The following is a 24,039-nucleotide window of genomic DNA, read 5'->3' as shown; positions in this document are numbered from 1 at the left end:
GATTGGGCTTGGTAGCACTTGGTGACTTTAAGAACAATGAGATACCTAAGTGTGCCTGAAGCTCATCGTTGCAGACATTTTTTGTTATCAGTATCTTATCATAGATTTCTGATACAAAGCAGTGAAGAATTCAGGAAAAGACAATGTGGGAGGCACAGACACTTGGGGGAGCCAGGACAGCATTGCTCTTTGTATGTCCTTTTATTTAAAGGCATAACAGACAGCAACACCAGAGGTCTGTGTTCATACACACATGTGCTGCTGCTTAGGCTGAACTAAGCAATCACATGGGAAACTATTGTAAACTGATTTCTGGTGTCGCTGTTCCCCCTAGGTGGAGGAGAATGAGATTGAGTGCTGACTTTAAGCCTGGCTGAGAAACATACTGGCATCGATGTCATTAATGAAAGGGTGGATGTTGTTCCCCTGAAAGCCAGTGGCCTTTGACCCCTGAAGCCGCTGTGCCTGAAGGTCAGTTCACACGAGGTATAGGAAGGAGTCTAACATTTATTTTTTTCTTAAGCCTCACCCAGCCTTTTATTCACACCACCAAGTCTAGGTTAGAATGTATCTGAGCAGTGAAAGGACCAGAATGCATAGTTATCAAAGGGCAGTTTTTCCCTTGCTAAAACCTAAATTCATTTTTTAGACTCTGCTAGCAGTTTTAGATATAATGTTACAACATGTGTTTTGTTCTCCAGGACCTGATTTAAATAAATGTGATAAAAATAGGCTAAGTTTTTTGTCATCCAGGGCTGCTTCCAACTGCAGGCAGATGTGAGAACTCTGCCTCAGGAGCCATTGACATGCACAAAGTGTATGTGCATGTGTGAGTTTGTGTATATTAGCTTAATAGATCGCAGTCATTAATGGGTGGCCTATGCAAAGGAATCTTAAAATAATTATAACCGTAACGTAAAACATTTGGGGCCTACTTTATTTCTTGGCTCCAAGCTAAGTGGAAAATTCCTTTTCATTGAATGTGTTCTAGCTCTTGAGACTCCAGCCTTTGGAATAAGAGTAAGTAAATATAAAATCTAATACCCTAACGTTTTCCTTTCATGAACAATTGGCTCATCAACTTTGATTATAGTTGTCTTATGCCATGTTGTATATTATTTGAAGTTTATATACTTCATTTGTTCTAGGGTTGGGCAGAAATAAATGTTGGTAATTTTTTTTTTTCTGTGATTTGCCTAAGCAGTTGGAAAGCCTGCCTGACTTGGGAGACCTGGATTTGCTGGTTTCTAACAGTGAAATTTCTAACCTTGCTTGTATATGTTGTTACAGGAGCTTTATTGCAGAAATGACCATTTATATCAAGCAGCTGGGCAGAAGTAAGTGTTACTGTTTCCCCAATATTCCAAGTCTTTGTATAGAGAAGGAATCTTCACATTTTAAGTCTTGAGCCACGTATACAGAAGCTGTATTATTGAAAGAGCACATGATGTAAGACAGCATATAGGGTATATTTTAGAATATTAGTAATTATATAAATTAGAGGCAAAGTCTCCCAGTTTACATGTGAAAACAGACCATGTTAGTGTAATCTTTCAAAGGTAAGACACGGTGGGATGATTAGGAGTCTGCCAGTGTCAAATAATTTTAAACCTTTTTTATTTTTTGAGACGGAGTCTTGCTCTGTCACCCAGGCTGGAGTGCAGTGGCATGATCTCGGCTCACTGCAAGCTCTGCCTCCCAGGTTCACGCCATTGTCCTGCTTCAGCCTACCCAGTAGCTGGGACTACAGGTGCCCGCCACCACGCCCGGCCGATTATTTTGTATTTTTAGTGGAGACGGGGTTTCACCATGTTAGCCAGATGGTCTCTATCTCCTGACCTAGTGATCTGCCTGGCTCAGACTCCCAAAGTGCTGAGATTACAGATGTGAGCCACTGTGCCCGGTCTTAAAACATTTTTTCATTTTTATATAGACAATGAGTTATTTTGAGTGGGTGGGTAATACTAAGGGAGAGAGGATAAAGGCAGGCTAACTTCTGTCAGCTCACTTACCTTACTGAGGTTAATTTGGCTAGTTAGGCAGAAAGATACCTTTGTACCCCTTTGCTTTATATTCATCTCTCCTAAAGATGAATGATACTGGAGGAGAGGAAACTTTCTATTAATATTTTCTTTAAGGATATGAGTAACTTAGCTTCAGTTTAATGCTGAGGTCAGCAAACTATAGCCCTCTGGCCAGATCTAACGTACTGCCTGTTTTTATAAGAACTGTTTTATTGTAACATAGCTACACTCATATTTTAGACTTTACAGATCACACATTGTTATTCTCATTTTATTTTTACAACTCTTGAGAAACGCAAAGCCATTCCCAGGCCTGTGGTTTGTCAAACTCTGTTGTCAGTGACTGCTTTCACACATTAAAGGTAGAGTTGAGTAGTTGTGACAAGATACTATATGGCCTGCAAAGCCTAAAATATTTATTAATTGACCCTTTATAGAAAAAGTTTCCCAAATCCTGGTCTAGGTAACCACTCTGGACCCAATTACTTTTACTAGTTTATTTTTTACTCTTCGTCTTTTCAAACTATATTTTCTTCCCCTATTTTATTGTCTGATATTAACAGTGACAACTTCGTTGAAATAGGTGATTTGCTTTCATAATATTGATTTGTATGAGTCCTAGTATCAGCCAGTAATCAAAACTGTTGGTTATTTAGTTGATAAGCTGTTTGGCAATGTCTTTTGTTTAGCAGATATTAATAGAATAAAAAGGAACTAGAAGCCATGGCATACCCTGTATTTTAGGGCTTCTTGTGTACGTAAGCCCGTGGTTTCTTGTGATAAGATGTTTCTTTACTCAGGTGATTTCTTTCTGTCTGATAATCCTGACCTTACATTATAGGGATTTTTGCACGAGAACATGGATCAAATAAGAAACTGGCAGCACAGTCCTGTGCCCTGTCACTTGTCAGACAACTGTACCATCTTGGAGTGGTTGAAGCTTACTCCGGGCTTACAAAGAAGAAGGAAGGAGAGACAGTGAGTCTTTAGATTTAATAGACTTGTGAGATAGTGTGAGATTCAATTTAGCTCTTGTTTAGTATTTGGCTAAAGAAGTTTAATTTTAAGAATCTTATCTCAGGAAATGAAAATGGCCCTGCTAATCATCTCTGTGTCTGGCATGATGTTCATAATAGGCAGTGAGTAAATAATCACTGAAGTAATTCTCTCACTAAAGGGAACTGACTATTGGTTTAGGAATATTGTAGACCTAGTGTTAACTGTATAGTCTTAGCCCCATTATAGTAGATTTGAGTAGTGTTGTTACGTGTGATCCTTTTTCCATAGGTGGAGCCTTACAAAGTAAACCTCTCTCAAGATTTAGAGCATCAGCTGCAAAACATCATTCAAGAGCTAAATCTTGAGATTTTGCCCCCGGTAAGCATAAAGCTGTTCAGTTCACATTTACATAGAACTCTCAGTAGACAAGCAAATCATATTTTTTTGTTTGTTTTTCTTATTTTTTAATAGCCTGAAGATCCTTCTGTGCCAGTTGCACTCAACATTGGCAAATTGGCTCAGTTTGAACCATCTCAGCGACAAAACCAAGTGGGTGTGGTTCCTTGGTCACCTCCACAATCCAACTGGAATCCTTGGACTAGTAGCAACATTGATGAGGGGCCTCTGGCTTTTGTGAGTGCAATATTGTTTTTGAGATCAGACTTCTGTGTTTTACTCTTGAGACTATATTTGATTAGTATGTCTAGGTAAAAAATGGATTTATTTTGAAGCTGAATTATGTGCTTTTATTTGACTATGTTGGCTTTTTGTTTTACAGGCTACTCCAGAGCAAATAAGCATGGACCTCAAGAATGAATTGATGTACCAGTTGGAACAGGATCATGATTTGCAAGCAGTAAGTCTGAATTATTTAGACATGTAGTGCTCAGAGCTTCAGAATGTTCTAGGTATGGGTAAAAAGTCAATGAGCAGTACATTTTGCCCTTTTAAGGAGGGCATATCAAAAGATATGTACCAAACTGCTAATCCTAGTTACCCCTGAAGTTAGTTGCTATGAGTTGAGGGCCTGTGAGAGAATTTCACTTCTTAATGTAATTTAATAAAAGTGGAGAGATTTAAGGCAGTAACTCCTTTTGTTGTTGGTTTTTTTGTTTGTTTTAGTGTTTTCCAAATAAAAAATTAAAATGTTAAAAAGAATGGATGTGCAATGTTCAGGGACAATGAGAAAATTTAGTTTTTGGGCAGCACCAAAAGATACATTCTTCAGAAGTTTAGTGAAAAGTAGTAGTTCTATTAGAGATATAAATACACACATTCTTTTTTGAAAAAAACATTTTCATCACTAAGCCATTGGAAATGAGTAAGTTTTTATAGAGATGGAAGTTTGGTTTTTTTGTTTGTTTGTTTGTTTTCTCGAGACAAAGTCTCACTCAGTTGCCCAGGCTGGAGTTACAGTGGCGCAGTCTCGGCTCACTGCACCCTCCGCCTCCTAGGTTCAAGCAATTCTCCTGCCTCAGTGTCCCGAGTAGGTGGAATTACAGGCACGCGCCACCACACCTGGCTAATTTTTGTATTTTTAGTAGAGATGGGGTTTCACCATGTTGGCTAGGCTGGTCTTGAACTCCTGACCTCATGATCCTCAGCCTCCCAAAGTGTTGGGATTACAGGCTTGAGCCACCGCGCCTGGTCTCTAGAGATGGAAGTTTTTTAAAGGATCAAGACAGTTGCTTCTAATGTGTTGGTAGACATTTGACTGAAGTGTGACTTTTCTAATGCAGATCTTGCAGGAGAGAGAGTTACTGCCTGTGAAGAAATTTGAAAGTGAGATTCTGGAAGCAATCAGTCAAAATTCGGTTGTCATTATTAGAGGAGCTACTGGATGTGGGAAAACCACACAGGTTCCCCAGTTCATTCTAGATGACTTTATCCAGAATGACCGAGCAGCAGAGTGTAACATTGTAGTAACTCAGGTAAGTAGTAAACCAACCATGAAATACCTAGAGACCAGACTATTTCTAATTCTTTCTTTGATTAACTAATTTTTGCAATTATTTAAGATTGAGAGCATTGTGCCCTTGAAATTAAATTTAAAAAAAAAAAAAAACATAAAAAGAACATAGTCTTTTTCTAATCCCCAGTATGCTACACTAGTAAGCTAAACTGGACTATGTGAGGGATTCTTTTTATCTGGGCTAAAGAGTCTCTGGGCCTAGAATCAGACTGTCGAGATTAAGAATTCTTTGTCCTAAAGTTCATCCAAATCTTGGTCTTCTCTATCTAACCACCTTGATATTGAATAAAAACCAGTCAGACAGGTAATGGTTAACTTTTACTGTATGCCATGTTCTATTCTAAGCAGCAGCTTTTTAGAAAAAACTCAATCGAAGTTCATAATGACCCTAAGATGTAAGTACTATTTCACATAGTATTTCTTTTTCAGTAAATTAAGGCACAAAGAAGGTAAAATGCCCAAGGTTAACACACAAACTGGTAGAACTAAGATTAAAAAACCAAGCAATCTGCCTTTTAGGATTCTTCCTTTTAACTAACACTATATTACCTTACCAGCAATGAACAGCGCCTGCAAGTTTGTCCCAGTACTTAGGGAAGAACTGATTAGCTCTTCTAAGTGCTCTCAGGTTAAAGCAGTTCCGTTGGCTCTACCCTGTACTTCTGGCACTTTGTGGGAGAGCATTGCAAATAGCCAGGTACTGCCTCTCAGGTAGGCTTACATCTTGACTTAGAAATTATTTTTTTCCCCGATGGGTAATGTTGCTTAACCTGGGAAACATAATCAATTTTCAGAGGAGAGTTACAAACTTTGAAATGTGTGCATGTTCATTTACATTTGCATGTATAAAGCATATATCTGAAACTTTTTAACATTTCTGAAATTGAGATACATTTTTATAATTAGTATATTTGTATAATTGTATATTTTATGTGAGAATTGGGTTTTCTCCTGAAAAAAAAAAATTGCTGTGAAGGAATCATGTTGCATCCTAAGGCTGATGATACCTTAGGCTTGAAAAAATATGATAAATTGACATTTTTCTTGGAAAGGATTCCTAGCCTGTTCACAAAATTTTCTTTGATTTTCCGACTCACCCCTAAAACTGGCTATGGATTTTTTGACTTAGAGTGAAGGCTGCAGCCCCAGATGTCATCATACTCCAATAAAATATTCTTACTCTTAATTCTTAACCTCATCTTTCAGGGAGAACATTGTTCAAGAGTGCAGTTTTACAGAAGAGAAGCCTTGAGCTCAGCTCTGCTCTGCTCTGGTCTTCCCTTCCTCTCCCTTCTACCACTGTCCATTTCTAATCTCAAAAGCAGTTCCAGCATATAGCAGAAAGAAGTGCAGAATTTAACAAGCGAGCTGTGAAGACAGGAGTCTCAAGTTGTCTGCATGTCATGAATAGAGTAAAAATTCCTGCCCAAGTGAGAAGTGCTTTGTCTCACTGTCTTTTAAAATGTTCAGTGGCATGGAAATGTGTTAGCAAACCTGTGTCTTCTGATTTGGGGTGAATTACTTATAACTCATATTGCATCTACTTTCTGTAGCTTGCATGTTTTTGTCCTAGTGTTTGTCCCAAAATCAGTCTCATACCTCTTACCTGTAACAAGTCTTCAAAATTTTAAAGACCTATATTGTGTCCTAGTATGTACTTAGTTTGAAAGTCTCAACTAAACATTTATAGTTCAGCCATGAAGGTACAGTAAGTCTAAGATTTAAACACACTCAAATTCATCAGCACCTACCTGTAATATGAAAAGTAGGCCTCAGCATGCTGATTGGTTATTATAGAATACAGTTTTTTATTATTTTTGTTTTTAATATACTGTACTTCTTTTGGCACAGTCTGAGATAGCATTAGTTATTTTTGTAGTAATACCACTGTTGAATCATTTTTCCATTATCTTGCACTTGTAGCCATCTATAGGAAACCACATGAAGTCATCAGTTAAGTATTAGAAAGTTGTTTTATGTTCCTGATTTTAAGTGTATTATCTCAGTTCACAGAGCACAAGTTTAGAGTTATGGACTGGAGTATAACAGAATGAGTAGCTCAAACCATGACATCAGCCTTAGTGTAAATTCTCAACCAAACTCACTGAATTTTATCCTTTGGGCTATCCATACGCAAGCCACTTAAAACCTGTGGGCTGTATGCAGAAAATTTTAAGTAGGAAATAGTTGTCTTCTACCTTTAAAGTTATTTGGAAGAGATGAATTGTAATTGTAGGATATAAATCAAACATATTAATGTAATTTTATCAATCCTGTACTTACCCCATAGTACCATCATTTCAGGATAAGAGCGGTTCTTTATATAAAATAAATTCAGAACCTTAGAAGATAGAGATGGTGGAGCCTGATACATTTTGTAGTATCCAGTGCATTAGGAATCTTGACATTTTGTGGCAGCTTAGTCACATTACTGTGTATTTAATGCTCAGATGTGAAAAAGCAAAGTTGGGACCTTTTTGAACTTCAGTTTTGAAAGATAGAAGAAATTGCTGTAGTTCTGGGTAAATGGCAAGAGGTGTACATCAAAGGTATGGATTCTAGAACACTACAAAATAACAGTTTGGGAGAGATCTCCAACCTCTTATGGTATAGAAAGTGTTACCCAGTACCTGGTACATAGTAATTTCAGTGACTGCTTAGTACATATTATTAGAGCTACTTCAGTTAAACCAGACAGAAGTGTGAGGAAGAGGTTAGCACTTGAAGTTAACCTACTACTATGGCTGGACTCCAGGCAAGAGAGTAGTAAAATTCTAAAGAGAAAATGAGATAAGCAGATATGTGCAATGAAAATTAAAAGCACATATCTGGAGGATAGTTGGAACTATTCTTCCAACTTTCTGTTGGAAAAATATCCTTTGCTTTCATCACTGGTACTTTCTAACTAGTCTCACTTTTGTCGGTTATTGTTTTATTTTTAACATATTTAGTAATCCAAGTGTAACATAGTTAAAATAATAAAAAGTAAAATAATTGGAGAAAGGATTATATTGGGAGTAAAGGAAATTTGAAGTCTTAAGTCATTTATGTGTCCTTAGGCAAAATAACCTTTTTGAACTTGTGTTTTTAATCTACTAGAATGCAGCAGGAAAAGATTTTACTAGTATTCTGAAGCATAAATAAGGCATATTTGCTGCCATGGTTTTTACTGTTATATTACACAAATATGATTTCTAGATGTCTCTGTGTTCTTGATTCTTATTTATATTTGAGGAATATAGAATATGTATATATTCCTTATAATAGAAGTGGCCCTGCAGGTATAGATAGAACTTGTTTTACCTATGAGCCTTGCCTTGTATTTATTCACTGTGGCAGAATATATAAAATAATTATTGACGCACAGAAGATCAAGGGAAAAGTGGTAGATTATTTAAGGGCTAAGTAGAGCATCTTCATACGCTGTAAGGTGGCGTGCAGTCTGAGAAAGGTTTAAATATTCATTGATACGCTCACGTTAGGCATTGTTATCCCACACAAAATGCCTGTCCTGTGAATATTTCTAATGAGCTAAGAATTAAGAATTAGAAGTTTTTTTTTTTTTTTTTTTTTTTTTTTACTGCTTTTTGTGTGCTATAACAGTAATACATACACCTTGGGAAATTTTAAGAATAGAATAATTTTTTAAAAATCCAAAACCCAGGCCAGGCTTGGTGGCTCACGCCTGTAATTACAGCACTTTGAGAGTTCAAGACAGGTGGATTATTTGAGTGCAGGAATTAAAGACCAGCCTGAGCAACATGGCGAAACTCCATCTCTACAAAAAATACAAAAATTAATTAGGCGTGATGGCACCCCAGGGTAGTCCCAGGTACTTTGGAGGCTGAGGCAGGAGGATCGCTTGAACCTGGGAGGAATTTCTTGTTTCTTGAGAGACATGGTCTTACTCTGTTGGGATTACAGGGACACACCATCATTGCTCACTGCAACCTCAAACTCCTGGGCCGAGCAACTCGCCAGCCTCAGACTCTCAAGTAGCTGGGACTAGAGGCCTCTACTACCAGACCTAACTGATGTTTATTTTTGTAGAGATGGTGTCTCACTGTGTTGCCCAGGCTGGTCTTGAACTCGTTGCCTCTAGCATTCCTCCTGCCTTGGCCTCCCAAAATGGTGGAATTCATTGGCTAGCTACCGCACCGGGCTTAAAGATTGTTTCTGATATTTTGATATGTGTGCTGGGATGAACATACTTGTATACTCCTTTGATTAATTGGATTAAATTCCTAGACATAGAATTGTTGGGTCAGAGGGTATGCATATTTTAACTTTATGCATTTCGCCACACTCCCCTCAAGAAAAATGACAGATTTCTAGTCAAATCAACTAGGGATGAAAAACTCTTGTATTTTAAATGTTTTTTGTTTGTTTTAAGCCAAGGGCTGTTGAGGAAACCGGAAGTTGGTAAATCAGAGAAGCATACAAAATATGGGAAAGAGATTGCGGGGTCATTTATTTATTTGTTGTTGAAATAGTTGTCTTGATATTAATGTTCTAGTCGTACTTAGAGAAATTCAGCAAAAAAGTGCTTTTGATCATGGTTTTTTAGCACCTCCTGTATTAGTATTTAAAACCTCTATCATGTCTTCCTTGGGATTTAAGACGTTTGTGTTTTGTGGGTAGTTAAGAACTAAAATAGGTAACTGCTTGGGAAACTGACCATCTCCTGTGCATATTGAGTTTAGGAGTAATCTGGAAACCACAAGGATCGTAGACTTGAAAATAACCCCAAGGTGACAAAGCAATCTCTGAGTACCAGTTAGCATGTGAACACACCTCAGAAGAGTCAAATATCCTAATATTTTAAGTCTTTCTAGAAGCCAGCTGTTAGTAGAAGTGTTAGAAGAGAAAAAAAGAAAAACTATAGGAAAGACAGTAGTAGAAAAGGGGGACGATAGGTTGTAGAATACAAGCAACTTTTTGAAAGGACGCAGAAAACTTGGTGGTTACATTTTGTACCTTTAGTGAAATAACATTTTCACATTCCTTGACTCAAGTATGTAGAACTCTTTTGATGGACAGATACAGAGCTCATACTTTCATGTAACGCTATTTTTCAGGGTAACTGAGGTGCAGAGCAGTGTCTGTATCTCATTTTGTTCTCACTAATTAAATCTCTGGATGAAAGTGCGTGTGTATGAGATGTGTTGATATTTAAACAGCTGATCTGACTTACAGGAGTTGAACCTTCAGAACTTTGGTAATTTCTATGAAATATAGAGGAATTCAAGAAAATGGTGACATAGCTGGAAAAATCCTTATCCATTGCTAAATAAGATTATTGAAAGAATTGTTTAGTGCAAAGAAAATAGTGATCAGTAAAAGCTACCAAAATTCTACACAGTGTATTTAACAAAGTAGTTTTCAATCTTTTATCTTTATGGGCAGGATAAATATAAGCCAGGTGATAGTATACACAAGCAAGGAACTGAAATCTAGCCTGTCATCAGGAACTTATAGACAGAATCAAATCCAGGGCACCTTAAAAGCATGCAGTATATAAATCTTCGTGTACCTCTGTAGCTATACATTAGGCATGTCCTCATAGTATCCACCAAGTAAAGATTGTTTTTGTACTTAGAAGACATGGAATACTTCAGAAGAGTTTTCATAAAAAGATCCCCGTTAGAGTTGTGCAGATTGATTGTTGGAAATAGCAGTACACACAGTTTTTCCTGCTATGTGAGCTCATCAAAAACAGTGATTTCAGTTTCTGGCACCTGATGCAAGAGTACATTGAATGTTTGATTACTGAGTTAATAAGTGAGCAGAAGGTGGTCACAGTACATATGGCAAAGAAGGCAGTTGTTCACCTTCCTGATTCCCATAGGTCTCAGTGAAATAATTTTCTAAAACTGTTTTTAGTGTGGCGATCAGTTACAAAAACAAACCCCCCTACGTATGCTGTGCCCTGTTTCCTACTGGAAAATCACTTTGAATACTATTTTAAGAGTTGGCAGCAATGACAAATTATAGAATCATTTTATATGCAAAATGAAAAACAACATTTTTTAAGTGTCTGCCATAGAATCAAATAGTATTTTTTGTACATTTATTGTTTCTGTTAATTATTCAGCTGTCAGTAGGACAGATTTACTACAATAATCCAAAAATGCTAATAAACAAGTGTATCTAACTTTGTAGTTGTTAAGTCACTTTTCTTTTTTTCTGTCTCAGCCCAGAAGAATCAGTGCAGTTTCTGTGGCAGAGCGAGTTGCATTTGAAAGAGGAGAAGAGCCTGGAAAAAGCTGTGGCTACAGTGTTCGATTTGAGTCTATACTTCCTCGTCCTCATGCCAGTATAATGTTTTGTACTGTAGGTCAGTAATGTATTTTGATTTTTCATTTGGGGTTTATATTGTGGTTGTGAAGAAAACTTGATAGCAGAACAGAATGACTGGAAAGAAATAATGAGCCAGTCTCAGATTTCTTGTTTAAATAAAACTTTTGGCAGTTTTTTCCTTCGTGGAAAGTATGACATACCCGTTAGATCTTGTAACTTAGAGAAAATGAAATCATAAAATCAGTGAAAAAAACTATATTTCATAGTACACTATCACTTTTTAATAGTTTAAATGTACATGCGATTATTTTCTAAAATGATGCTGGGGTCTCTTAGTTGAAATACAGATAATTGTCCATAGATTTACTACTTTGAACTTTTCTATAGTTTATTGATTGTTTTTCTTTTCAAGGTGTGCTCCTAAGAAAATTAGAAGCAGGCATTCGAGGAATCAGTCATGTAATTGTAGATGAAATACATGAAAGAGATATTAATGTAAGTAACTTGAGAGGTACAGTAAGGTACTTAATTCTGCTATTTCTAAGAGAAATCAGTAGAATGTCTTTGTTTTCCCTTTCCCGTTTTTATCATTATCAAAACCATGAACTTCAGTCACTAAGATGTTGAAAATCATTTTTTAGCGAGATTATTCAATCTTTTTTTTTTCTTTATCGTTAAACTTTACAGAAAGCCTTATGGAGTTGAAGACCTATGTTGTAAAGTATAACTGCAGTATTAGCTGGTATAATTCAGCAATTGAACTAATGATTTATGACTAAATAGCTGATGGAATTTTTATGATTCATTTTTCTTTGATTTAGAAGTTTATTATAGATTTTATAATGGTTTTTTGTTTTTGTTTTGTTTTGTTTTGTTTTTGAGACAGAGTCTTGCTCTGTCACTCAGGCTGGAGTGCAGTGGCACGATCTCAGCTCACAGCAACCTCCTCCTCCCGTGTACAAGCAACTCTCCTGCCTCAGCCTCCTGAGTAGCTGGGACTGCAGGTGCTCGCCATCATGCCTGACTGATTTTTGTATTTTCGGTAAAGACAGGGTTTCATCATGATGGTCAGGCTGGTATCAAACTCCTGACCTCAGGTGATCCACCTGCCTTAGCCTCCCAAAATGCTGGGATTACAGGCATGAGCCATTGTGCCCAGCCTGTAATGTTTATAATTAAGGGTCCTTTTAAATGTTTTCAGCTCTGATCTTTTCAGATGTTAATGAGAATCATGCCAAAAATTAGGAAGAAACTAGAATTTATTTCCAACCTCTCCATCTTTTGGTCCTTGACAAAAACTGTGTAAAATCAACTTGCTATGCAATTAAATGATATGAAATGATATCCAAGGTAAGTAGTATAGTGACTTTCAAAGGTTTCAATGCATGAGCAGCATGCTTATTTAAACTGTCAGCGATAACTCAAAGCATTTCTATTTTTTATTTCTTTTTCTTTTTTCTTTTCCCATCCCCCATCCTGAAGTTACCCAGGGGCTACCAGCCATAATTTCAGTCAATCATTAGCAAACACAAGACATCACTTCAGAGTTTCTAAGTATTTTATGAGTTGTATGCCAGGAAAGGGGGTCAAAGACCAAAATACATATTTCATAATATCATAAGTCATAAAATTGAATAGTACTCAGCCACAAAAAGAAAGTACTGATTCATCCATCAGTATGGATAAATTTTAAAACACTATTCTAAAAGAAATAAGCTAGAGGAGACATACCTACCATATAATTTTATGCATATGAAATTTTAGAAAAAAGCAAATCTGATCTGTGGTGACAAAAATCAGTAGTGTCCAGGGATTGGGAATTTCCAAATTTCAAGCATAACAGTCAAAAAAAAATTTAACTGTTATGCTTGAAATGTGACATTATTTGATGTACTTTCTATTTAATAAAATTAAAAATAAGGTTAATAAAAGGATTTGGATTTTAGATCTCATGATAATCTGTAACACTTATTTTAATTCCTTTTTTTTTTTTTTTTTTTTTTTTTTTTGAGGTGGAGGAGGAGTCTTGCCCTTGTTACCTAGGCTAGAGTGCAATGGCACGATCTCAGCTCACTGCAACCTCTCCCTCCCGGGTTTAAGCAATTCTCCTTGCCTCAGCCTCCCAAGTAGCTGGGATTACAGGTGCCTGCCACCAGTCCTGGCTAATTTTTTGTATTTTTAGTAGAGATAGGATTTCACCATGTTGGCCAGGCTGGTCTCAAAACTCCTAACCTCAGGTGATCCACCCTCCTGGCCTCAAAGCATTTCTTAAAGATTTTCTCCTCTTACTTTTATATCTGTTTTTGTTAAACATCTTCAGTTTTGTCAAAACTAAGCTAAAGCAAATAAGACTGGTTTGGATGGTTTATCATGACTATAAATCATGTAACTTTTCAGTAGGGCAAAATTTTTGCTCTTTTGTACTTTATAATCTCTTGGAAACTTTATAGGTTTTTCCTAATTAACTTAATTGACAAATGTTTTGATGTTATCTTTGCTTGTTAATGTAGCAATGTTCTTAGGGTTTAAATTATACCAAACACTGGAATAATGTCATGGATTATCGTTGGTATTTTTCTAAAACAGTAAGTTTTGGTCAGCTTAAGCAACTTAAGATGTAAGTCTGGGCCAGGCACGGTGGCTCACGCCTGTAATCCTAGCACTTTGGGAGGCTGAGGTGGATGGGTCTCTTGAGGTCTGTGTACTATTCACAGTGAAACCTTGTCCGGTATTGTTTGGTCCAGTCCTGACCGGTCTTATCTGGTTCAGCCCGGTCTTGTCCAGTCCTGTCTGGCCTAATCTGGTCCAGATAGGTCTTGTCCTGTCCGGTTTGGGCCAGTCCTGACCAGTCTTACACTGTTCGGCCCGGTCTGGTCCTGTCTTATCTGATCCTGGCCAGTCTTATCCGGTTCGCCGCGGTTTGGTCTGGTCTTGTCTGGTCCTGACAGGTCTTGTCTGGTTTGGTCCAGTTTTGCCCAGTCCTGACCAGTCTTGTCTGGTCCTGACCAGTCTTGTCCGGTTTGGTCTGATCCAGTTTGGTTTGGTCCAGTCCTGACTAGCCCAGTCTGGCCCGGTCTGGTCCGGTCTGGTCCGGTCTGGTCCGGTTTGGTTTGGTTTTGTCCGGTCCAGTCTTGTCTTGGACTTTCACTCTTCCGCCCAGGCTAGAGTGAAGTTTCTGCATCTCAACTCACTGCAACCTCCGCCCCCGAGTTCAGGCGATTCTCCTACGAGTAGCTGGGATGGTAGGCACCTGCCACCACACCTGGGTAATTTTTGTATTTTTAGTAGAGATGGGGTTTCACCATGTTGGCCAAACTGGTCTCAAACTCCTGACCTCAGGTGATCCGCCTGCCTCAGCCTCCCAAAGTGCTGGGATTTACAGGCATGAGCCACTGTGCCCAGCCTGCAGAAACTTTTCATGTTCTCTTTCAAGATAAATCTTACCTAGTTCTGTCACCTTACATAGAAAACCCAAGTGCACTTATAGACCAATTACTACAAATAATAGAATTTAACAGTATGGCTGGATAAAAGGTTAATATACCAAAGGCAGTTGCATTTTTTATACTTACACAAATAACTAGAAAAACAAACAAAAAAAGATACCATTGCAGTAGTCAAAGTATTCAGTACCTAAGAATAAACAAAAACATGCAAGATCTCTACAAGAAAAATAAGTTTTATCACAAAACACTGAAAAAGAAAAGACCACGTTTATATGTAGAAGAATTTAATAGCATATCAATTATTTTCAAGTTGGTCCACATTTTGAATGCAATTCTAATTAAAATCCCAGCAAGGTTTTCCATATAACTTGATGAGGTGATTATAAATACTTAAAAAGATAGACTTATGGCCCCAAATAGCCCGTATTTCTAAAGAAGAGCAGAATAGAGAATCTTGGTTTACAGATAACAAGACTTGTTTTGAAGCTAAGATAATCGAGACAGTGAGGTACATGAGTTGACAGATGGGATAAGACAGGGCACAAAAGCACATTGTATGTTATATGTTGCATGCAACATTGTTAGGAGAGAGTGGTGGCATGTCAGATCAGTGAGAAAGGGAATGAGCAATTAAGTAAATGGAACTGGAAACTAATGGTTATTTCAAAGTAGTTGAAATCGGTTCCCTACCTCATAACTAAGTACAAAAATCAACTCCATATAGATTGAGAACTTTAAATGTGTTGACACATGAAAGAGTTTTTCAAACACTGAAGTAGAAAATAGAAAAATATAAATAAGCATCTTCTAGACAGTGCTGTCCAAAAGTGCTGTCCTACGTAAGCCACATAGGTAATTTAAATTTTTCTAATAACACATTTAAAAAGGTGAAAAGGTGAAATTAAACATATTTAACCCAGAATATCTAAAATATTTGCAACACACAGTTAATTTTAAAAGTTACATTTGAGATATTTTGCATTATTTTTCTTCATATGATGTCTTCAAAATTTGGTGTGTGTTTTACATACAGAGTACAAGTTCAGATTAATGCTACTGTATTGGGCAGCATAGTCTTAGACCTTCTGAAAGGATTGCTGAAAACATGAAATGCACTAACCTTGAAATAAAAGATCAGTATGTTATTCTATATTAAAATTAAGGTTATTTGTTTTTAATCAAAAGGTTATTTCCTTACTTTAAGGAAAACCACAAGCTCGAAGATTCCAATATGTTAGTTTAGGAATATATAAGCAATTCTACAAATCAGTAAGAAAGTAAACAACTTAGTAGAAAAATGAGCAAAAATACAGGCATTTTATAGAAAAGGAAACATTTGGCTAATAAACATGGAGATACTCAATGTCATTGGGACTAATAGGAAAGTATAGATCTAGATCACAACAAGACACTGCTTTATATACGTTTATTTAATAAAAAGTGACACTAAAAATGTTGGAGAGTATGTGGATCAGCAGGATTGCTTATCCACTGCTCATGGGGATATATAAATAATGGTACCACTTAGAAAAATAGTTAAGCATTATCTCCCGAAGTTCAGCAGTTACATACCCTATAGCTTGGCAATTCCATACCCACGCTTAACCTACAGAAACTTGGATATGTTTAGCACTCCTGTTTAGACTTGAACAAGAATGCTCATAGTAGCAAATGTTCACATTAGTAAATCTTGAAGCCAGATATGTGTAAGAGTAAGTGAATTAACTGATATATTCATACACTGGGACAGTAAACTGTCATCAGAAAGGATGAGTATAATAATGTGTGGATGAATCTTAGCACTGCTGTTGTATGTAAAAAAGGAAATCCCAAGACAACATAAAATATGCATTCCCATAAAGTAAGTAAAATTTAAAAATGTAGTCAGCCGAGGCGGGTGGATCACTTGAGGCCAGGAGTTTGAGACCAGCCTGGCCAACATGGCTCGGCTCACTGCAGCCTCTCCCTCCTGGGTTCAAGTGATTATCCTGCCTCAGCCTCCTGAGTACCTGGGATTACAGGCATGTGCCACCACACTGGGCTAATTTTGTATTTTTAGTAGTGACAGGATTTCTCCATGTTGGTCAGGCTGGTCTCGAACTCCCAACCTCAGATTATCTGCCCGCCTTGACCTCCGAAAATACTGGGATTACAGGTGTGAGCCACCGGGCCTGGCCAATAGCACTCATTTCTAATCTCCACAACTATTAGGCTACAACTGTTCTTAAAAATTGTTATTGTTATCTTAAAAATTGATAAAAGACCCACCGTGGTCCTTTATTTTGGCACTTCTATGAGTCATCTAAGAAACTGAATTTAATTGATGTCTTGTGGCTGTATAACTCTTTTAGGCATAGCTTGTTATATAAACTTAATGTAATTTCAAAAATTTTGTGTTTGTTTTTTAATAGACTGACTTCCTTTTGGTAGTACTGCGTGATGTTGTTCAGGCTTATCCTGAAGTTCGCATTGTTCTTATGTCTGCTACTATTGATACCAGCATGTTTTGTGAATATTTCTTCAATTGCCCCATCATTGAAGTTTATGGGAGGACTTACCCAGTTCAAGGTAATATTGTGGGGGTGGTATAGGAACATATTTTGTGCAATAGGGTTTGTATTTTCTTAATCCTGGAGATTGGAGTTACAATTTAAAGAATACTTAAAATACTGGACAAATTATAGTATCAAATGTATCATAGCATTTTTGAGGAGATTCTCGTCTGTAATTTTATACAGTAGTGAGTACAGTCTGAGAAGTGAGACCAGGTTTCATTTACTACTTGAGTAGTTTGCATATCCAGTAAGTTTCCAGGCCTTTACTTACAAAGCCAAACTTTAAGAAATTATAAAGTATAGTCAAAGGGAAATCACTGTGGTGTATAGGTAATTATGGGAATTACTATTAAAAGTTTAAGCAGCCAGGATCAAATTAAGAATGCTTTTTAGAGCCTGAGCAACTAGATTTTGAATTAAGATTAAGGGAAGTATATCAAGGTTATGTATTTCTGATAAGTGAGAGTTCTTTAGTATCTTTTTGTTTTTCTAAGACGGGGTCTCACTGTGTCACCCAGACTGGAGTGTAGTGGTGCAATCTTGGCTCACTGCAACCTCTGGCTCCCAGGCTCAACCAGTCCTCCCATCTCAGCTTCCTGAGTACCTGGGACTACAGCCGCACACCACCGTGCCTGGCTAATTTTTGTATATTTTGTAGAGACAAGGTCTCACCCTGTTGCCCAAGCTGGTCTCAAACTCATGGACTCAAGCAGTCAGCCTGCCTCAGCCTCCCAAAGTGCTGGGATTACAATCTAGAGCCACTGCGCCCAGCCTTCTTTACTGTGTTTAGGAGTTGTTATCACAGTTTTCTAGGATAGTCATCTGGTAGCTGTGGGGGGAAAAAAAAAGAATTATGGCACATTCTAATTAAGGGCATGAAAATAAGAGAGAAACAGTGTAGATAGATATGAAGTGATGTTATGGCTATGCCAGCATGCTAAGCCAGTATAATTCACTGGGGTACAGGTTAATTCTAAAACTGCTGTACATGTGTACTGGAAATGACATACAAGTAAATGGATGGCAAGTGGTGGGAGCTCAGTTTCTTACTACTAGAAAGAGAAGTTAAGGATAAGTGGGATTGCTAGAACAAACCATATGGTACTGGATTATACTCAAAGAGATCAGTATGAACTTGTGTTTAGCTAAATGGAGATACAAATGGATAGGTATAGAAATAATTATAGATAGGTGTGGATACATGTGTTAGTATACATACACATTTTTTTCTAGCTCTGTGTGCTGAGTGGGAGTAGAAGCAGTGACACCCAGTAGATAGGGATATGCCCCACATCCAGATTTTGTTTTTAATGTCATTCTCCAACTAAAGGAGCCAGATATTCCTGGAGAAATGGCTGCTTCTAGGATGAAACAATATACAAAAATGAGCCTGGAACATCTTGTCCCTTAAAGTAAGGAGGTGCCTAAAAGAACCCCATAACAATGAGGATAAAGGGACACAGCCAACCTGAAAGCTCCCAATGGCCAAGGCTGGAACAGTTTGAGGAAAAAAAATAACATGGTATTAGATTACCAAAATATAAAATATTTGTGTGTCTATACTGATATGTAAATAAGTGGTTTAATAAAAAGAATAGTGACAAGTGTTTCTTACAAAAGAATTTCAAATAATTTGTGTAAATGGTTTCTCCATTTTTCAAACAAGTGGGCCTAAACTACCTAACCCCTGAGTGGGCTGTGTTTAATAACTTCTAAAGACTACAGTGTGGGAAGAAGGAAAAATGAGTAACTTTACAGTGGAGAAACTTGGCAGGCACTACCACAGGTGATCAAGTTTTAACATCATGAGGAGTAAGTTACATTGATAGGATATGCCCTTAATATGATGTGATGAGACTGGCACTTTGGGAGTCTTTGGCTATAGAGGGTGTTTCGATTATAAAGACATTCTGGGGCCATCTGAGAATCTCGGGCATAATTGATCAACAGATCTTCCAGAGATCTTCCATTGAGATCCTTCTTCAGATTAACCAGAAGCCATTTTGTGTGTGCATACTGATAGAGGAAGGATGGACTGTGGTATATTGTATTGAAGTTACTTCTTTCCATGTATAACTCCCACACAATGGAAGTGTATAGATAAATGTTTGATTGAATGTTATACACAGAGGATACCCCAACTGACTCTGGGAACATGTATAAAAGACATCTCACCCTCCTTCAAGGTCTAAGAGAGGGAAACACTGAGTTTGATTAGGAAAATAAGGTTATTGCTACTGGAACTTTTTGGCATTTGTGAAGAATCAGACTAGAGGGGTAGGGGTATTAAAGTAATTTTGAACTATGAATTAGCAGATGAATTTGGGTCTGCTCCATTGTGAAAGTTGATAGTATTTAACCTGACTGGATTGTCCCTGGCAGAATATTTTCTGGAAGACTGCATTCAGATGACCCACTTTGTTCCTCCACCAAAAGACAAGAAGAAGAAGGATAAGGATGATGATGGTGGTGAGGATGATGATGTAAGTGAATTTCATGAAGAATTTCCATTATGGGCAAATTGTCAATGTAGAGAAAAAAAATGAGTTAGTGTAACATGCAATGTATTAGCATTACAGCAAACTTTCTTAAAAACTGACTAATGTCTGCCTTTGGATTAATTGATGTATTTTACTGCAAAAAAATTCCAGGTTCAGTGACAAGCTGTTTTCTATCACAAGTTAAATTATTTCTGGCATAAAGATCAAAGGAAAAAGAAGAAAGAATACGATGTTTAAAGGCCAGGCATGGTTAGGGACAATGCTGTTGTATAAGGTTTTGCTACTCAAAGCTTTTCAGTAGGCTGCAGCACCTGGGAAACTGGTAGAAAGGTAGAATCCTGTGCCCCACCCTAGATCCACTGAGTCAGAGCTACAGTTTAACAAGATCCTCAGGTGATCTGTATATACAGTAAAGTTTAAGAAACAGCAGCTATAGCTTTAGCTACAGGAGACTGGAGATGACATTATCAGGTGGACAGAGTATTAAATCAGGGAGCAATGAGGGATTTCCTAGGAGAAACAGGAAAGAAAAGACTTATCTTGTAGTGCTTGAGAGTTGGACAACGATAGTATAAAAATGGATTATCTGCAAATACAGACTGAGACAGCCAGCAATGCAGAATTTGCTAATAAACCTAAGATTATATCTTTTTAATCAAAAGATCTGAAGATGTAAATGAACAGCAGATTAGAAAATTCAGGAAAAAGACCAGTTGCAACAACTGTTTCTCAACTTGTTTTATCATTGATTCTAATGTAAACTTTTTGGAAAATACATTATTTCAATAATAGAAAGAAATATACTCAGTAGAAGGCTCTATGAGAGGTTTGAGTCAAATTTAAGTTTGTGTTTGAATTTTAGTCCTATCATGTGAGAAATACTAATTAGTGGAAAAGTTCAGTATATTAATGTAAGTTCTACATTTTTGGAAGTTAAATTTCTTCTGTATTCTATAGTGTGTGACTAATCAACTAGAATAAATAATGACATTACAAGTAATTAGAGTCACTAGAAGAAATCTAGAGGACTTATCTCATGAGCCGTAGTAACTGAGACAATCCAAAAATATGTCTACCTGTTTTTTACAGGCAAATTGCAACTTGATCTGTGGTGATGAATATGGTCCAGAAACAAGGTTGAGCATGTCTCAATTGAACGAAAAGGAAACTCCTTTTGAACTCATCGAAGCTCTACTTAAGTACATTGAAACCCTTAATGTTCCTGGAGCTGTGTTGGTTTTTTTGCCTGGCTGGAATCTGATTTATACTATGCAGAAGCATTTGGAAATGAATCCACATTTTGGTATGAGTCTTTGAATTCTCACATATTTTAGAGTGAAAATGAATGTTTTTGCTAGTGCCTTAGCCAGTATGTGAAAACAAAATTTTGTGTTGTTTCTACTTTCGAATAAAAATATGTATAATGGAGAGCTGTTTGAAACCAGCTCCTGTTTTTAGTCCCTGATTGTTCTGTGTTGTTATATAGGAAGCCATCGGTATCAGATTCTACCCCTGCATTCTCAGATTCCTCGAGAGGAACAACGCAAAGTGTTTGATCCAGTACCAGTTGGAGTAACCAAGGTAAATATAAACATTACAGTGATGGGATTGGAAGTGACATAGATACTAAACAAATGTTACAAGCCTTCAAAGAGCTACCCAAAAAATTGTAACCCACCTAAATTGAGGAAGAAAAAAGGAGTCTTCTCTTTCTGAGCTTAGTAGACTGTTCATTAATCAGTTATTGGGTGATCTTTTTAGGACTTCTGTAATTTTCTCGTCATTTGTTACATACATAAGCAAATCAGTGCTTTCAAGTAACTAGTAAGAATATTTTCTGAAGTGTAATTTTTCTTTCTTCACAGGTTATTTTGTCCACAAATATTGCTGAAACAAGCATTACCATAAACGATGTTGTTTATGTCATTGACTCCTGCAAGTAAGTTACTGGGAAACCTGTTTGCCTGCTCCATTGTTACTAACTGGAAACTTGTTACCAGTTAACAGAATCAAAAACACCTTATTTTTAAACTCCTGTGTTCTTAAATCTCCAAAATTATTGTGCATCTATATAGCATTATAGGTAATTGATAAGAGTAATTATTTCTGTTGATTACTGCAAATCAGTTATGGTAGAAAGTGACAAAGCTTGAAACTGTAACTGATGATTACTTCTCATTGCTCTTGGCTGCTGGTGTCTCACTTATTTCCCATTGGGTGTTTCCATTGATCACTGCCATACTATAGCATGCTGTTTGATGAAAAGATGACCAGTGTTTAGCACATGACAAATATCCTGCCTTGAAGGACACTCCTTTAAGGATTAAAGGTCTTCATTTTGGTATGAGATGAGCCTGGAAAAATACACCAGGAGACATTCTGTGTAGATATAGGAATTACGTGGTAATTGATAAATTGAAAGGACAAAAAAGTTGAAACTTGGTTATATCTGGCCAACTTGTGCCCCATGACTTTTCTATATAATTCCTTAGTCTGTCCTAACAATGAAAACAATTTGCTGCCAACATCCATTTTAGGAAATGATGAATAGCATTCTGTGCCAATCCCAGTCATTTAGTGGCAGCTGTCTCTGTATGTAACATTGAAGGAATCTGAGGTTACTTGGGGGTTCAAAAGGACCACACAGGCATCACTAGATATAGATATCCTAAAAGTTACACTAAACTTTGGAATAGAGATGACTTAAATAATTACTTTCTTTTGTGTATGTGCCATATTCCATTTAAATGCTTTGCATTTGTCAATTTATTTAATGTTTACCAAAAAAATTATAAGGTAGATAATGGCATGGAAAGTTTGGCCAAGGCAGTTCAGCTGGTAAGTGGCAGGTGAATGTTACATTGCCTTTTAGTAGGTTGACAACTAGGAGTTTGCAGTCAGATTGCTGATTCTTACTTGTGCCATTCATGAATACACATCACAAGTAGGTATGGCTTTAACTACATAGTGGAAAGCATTCACTACTTAGTGGATTAACAGTTATTGATAATACACATGGGTCTTAGAATTAACCACTTTTTCCTATGTAGGCAGAAAGTGAAACTCTTCACTGCTCACAACAATATGACCAACTATGCTACCGTATGGGCATCAAAAACAAACCTTGAGCAACGGAAAGGGCGAGCTGGCCGAGTACGGCCTGGATTCTGCTTTCACCTGTGCAGTCGAGCTCGTTTTGAGAGGTAAGACCCATTCTTGACCTTTAGTAAGGGATTTTTGTTCTGTTCTCTGTAGGGACAGATGTGTGCAGTTATGTAAACCTGCCAATATAAGCTGATCTAAGTCTTGCCAGCCATGTTGGAATCAGGTGTAAATGTTTTGTAAGAATCTTCATCACAAATCATTTACAGAGAATAAGCCAGATTTAGAAATATAGAGACCTAGATTTTAATATTGTTTGTGCCTAATACATTGTATAACACTAAGTGGTTACTCCTTAGGCCTGCATTTCCCTCATTCTATAAAATATTAAGTTACTTAACCTCTCTTGTTTCCTTAGTTGTAAAAAGAATATGGTAAATAATGCCTAACCCATAAGGTTGGTATAAGTATTAAATGATTTAATAATGTAAAATACTTTGAACGGTGTCTGGCATATCATGATCTCCCAATAAGTGTTTGCTGTTGTTAATTTATACAGGTCAGATATCTCTTTTAAAACTGAAATGCTTGGGACCAGATGTGGTTTTGGATTTTTTTTTCTTGGTAATATTTGCATTGTATTTACCAATTCGGCATCCCTTATCTGAAAATATGAAATCCAAAATGCTCTAATGAGCATTTCCTTTAAGTGTCATGTCAGAAGTCAAAAAGTTTCGGATTTTAAAGAGTTACATCTATAAGAGCCTTTCTAGTGGCACTAAAATTACATGAACTGGGAAGGTGGGGAGGTTGTAGAGAAAGGTTAGTATGAGTTATCATCCTACAAAAAGTCTTGTTGTCATTTTTAACCCATGTTTGTCAACAGGCAAGGCCTGAAGAGACCATGGGTGGAGCTAATAACATTCAAGATTTTGGATAATTTTTTCATTTTTCTTCTCAGCCTAAAAGGCTATCAAGCTGTGAGGATAAGTCAGAAACCACTATGCAACCAGATCAAATTTTGTCAACAGTGTGTATAGTGAATGATAAAAGGTTCAGTGGTAATTGTAAAATAAAAGGATGAGGAAAGGGCAGCTCTGTATCCCTGATTACCTTGCTGCAAAAAGTTTATTAAACTAA

At 37.0% G+C, this 24,039-nt stretch overlaps 1 protein-coding gene across 2 annotated transcripts in view; it reads left to right on the top strand.

Annotated features, from left to right (window-relative positions):
• DHX9 (DExH-box helicase 9) overlaps positions 1-24,039 on the top strand; it is a 49,032-nt gene that overhangs the window by 16,381 nt on the left and 8,612 nt on the right. The window contains exons 1-15 of one of the 2 annotated variants that reach the window (XM_054455495.1): positions 338-471; positions 1,291-1,337; positions 2,866-3,002; positions 3,312-3,401; positions 3,495-3,656; positions 3,802-3,879; positions 4,763-4,954; positions 11,191-11,332; positions 11,708-11,790; positions 17,153-17,309; positions 19,679-19,779; positions 20,887-21,100; positions 21,284-21,378; positions 21,663-21,736; positions 22,848-23,000. In XM_054455495.1, coding sequence (XP_054311470.1) covers positions 1,307-1,337; positions 2,866-3,002; positions 3,312-3,401; positions 3,495-3,656; positions 3,802-3,879; positions 4,763-4,954; positions 11,191-11,332; positions 11,708-11,790; positions 17,153-17,309; positions 19,679-19,779; positions 20,887-21,100; positions 21,284-21,378; positions 21,663-21,736; positions 22,848-23,000 — 1,709 coding nt within the window. In that variant the 5' untranslated portion in view covers positions 338-471; positions 1,291-1,306. Of the gene's footprint in view, positions 1-337; positions 472-1,290; positions 1,338-2,865; positions 3,003-3,311; positions 3,402-3,494; positions 3,657-3,801; positions 3,880-4,762; positions 4,955-11,190; positions 11,333-11,707; positions 11,791-17,152; positions 17,310-19,678; positions 19,780-20,886; positions 21,101-21,283; positions 21,379-21,662; positions 21,737-22,847; positions 23,001-24,039 lie in introns of those variants that run through there. The other variant, XM_054455475.2, reaches the window with a different exon arrangement.

This window comes from Pongo pygmaeus, chromosome 1, assembly GCF_028885625.2.
Source record: "Pongo pygmaeus isolate AG05252 chromosome 1, NHGRI_mPonPyg2-v2.0_pri, whole genome shotgun sequence".
Lineage (NCBI taxonomy): Eukaryota > Metazoa > Chordata > Mammalia > Primates > Hominidae > Pongo > Pongo pygmaeus.
The sequence above is the reverse complement of the archived record's forward strand: the minus strand, read 5'-3'. Positions and strand labels throughout refer to the sequence as shown.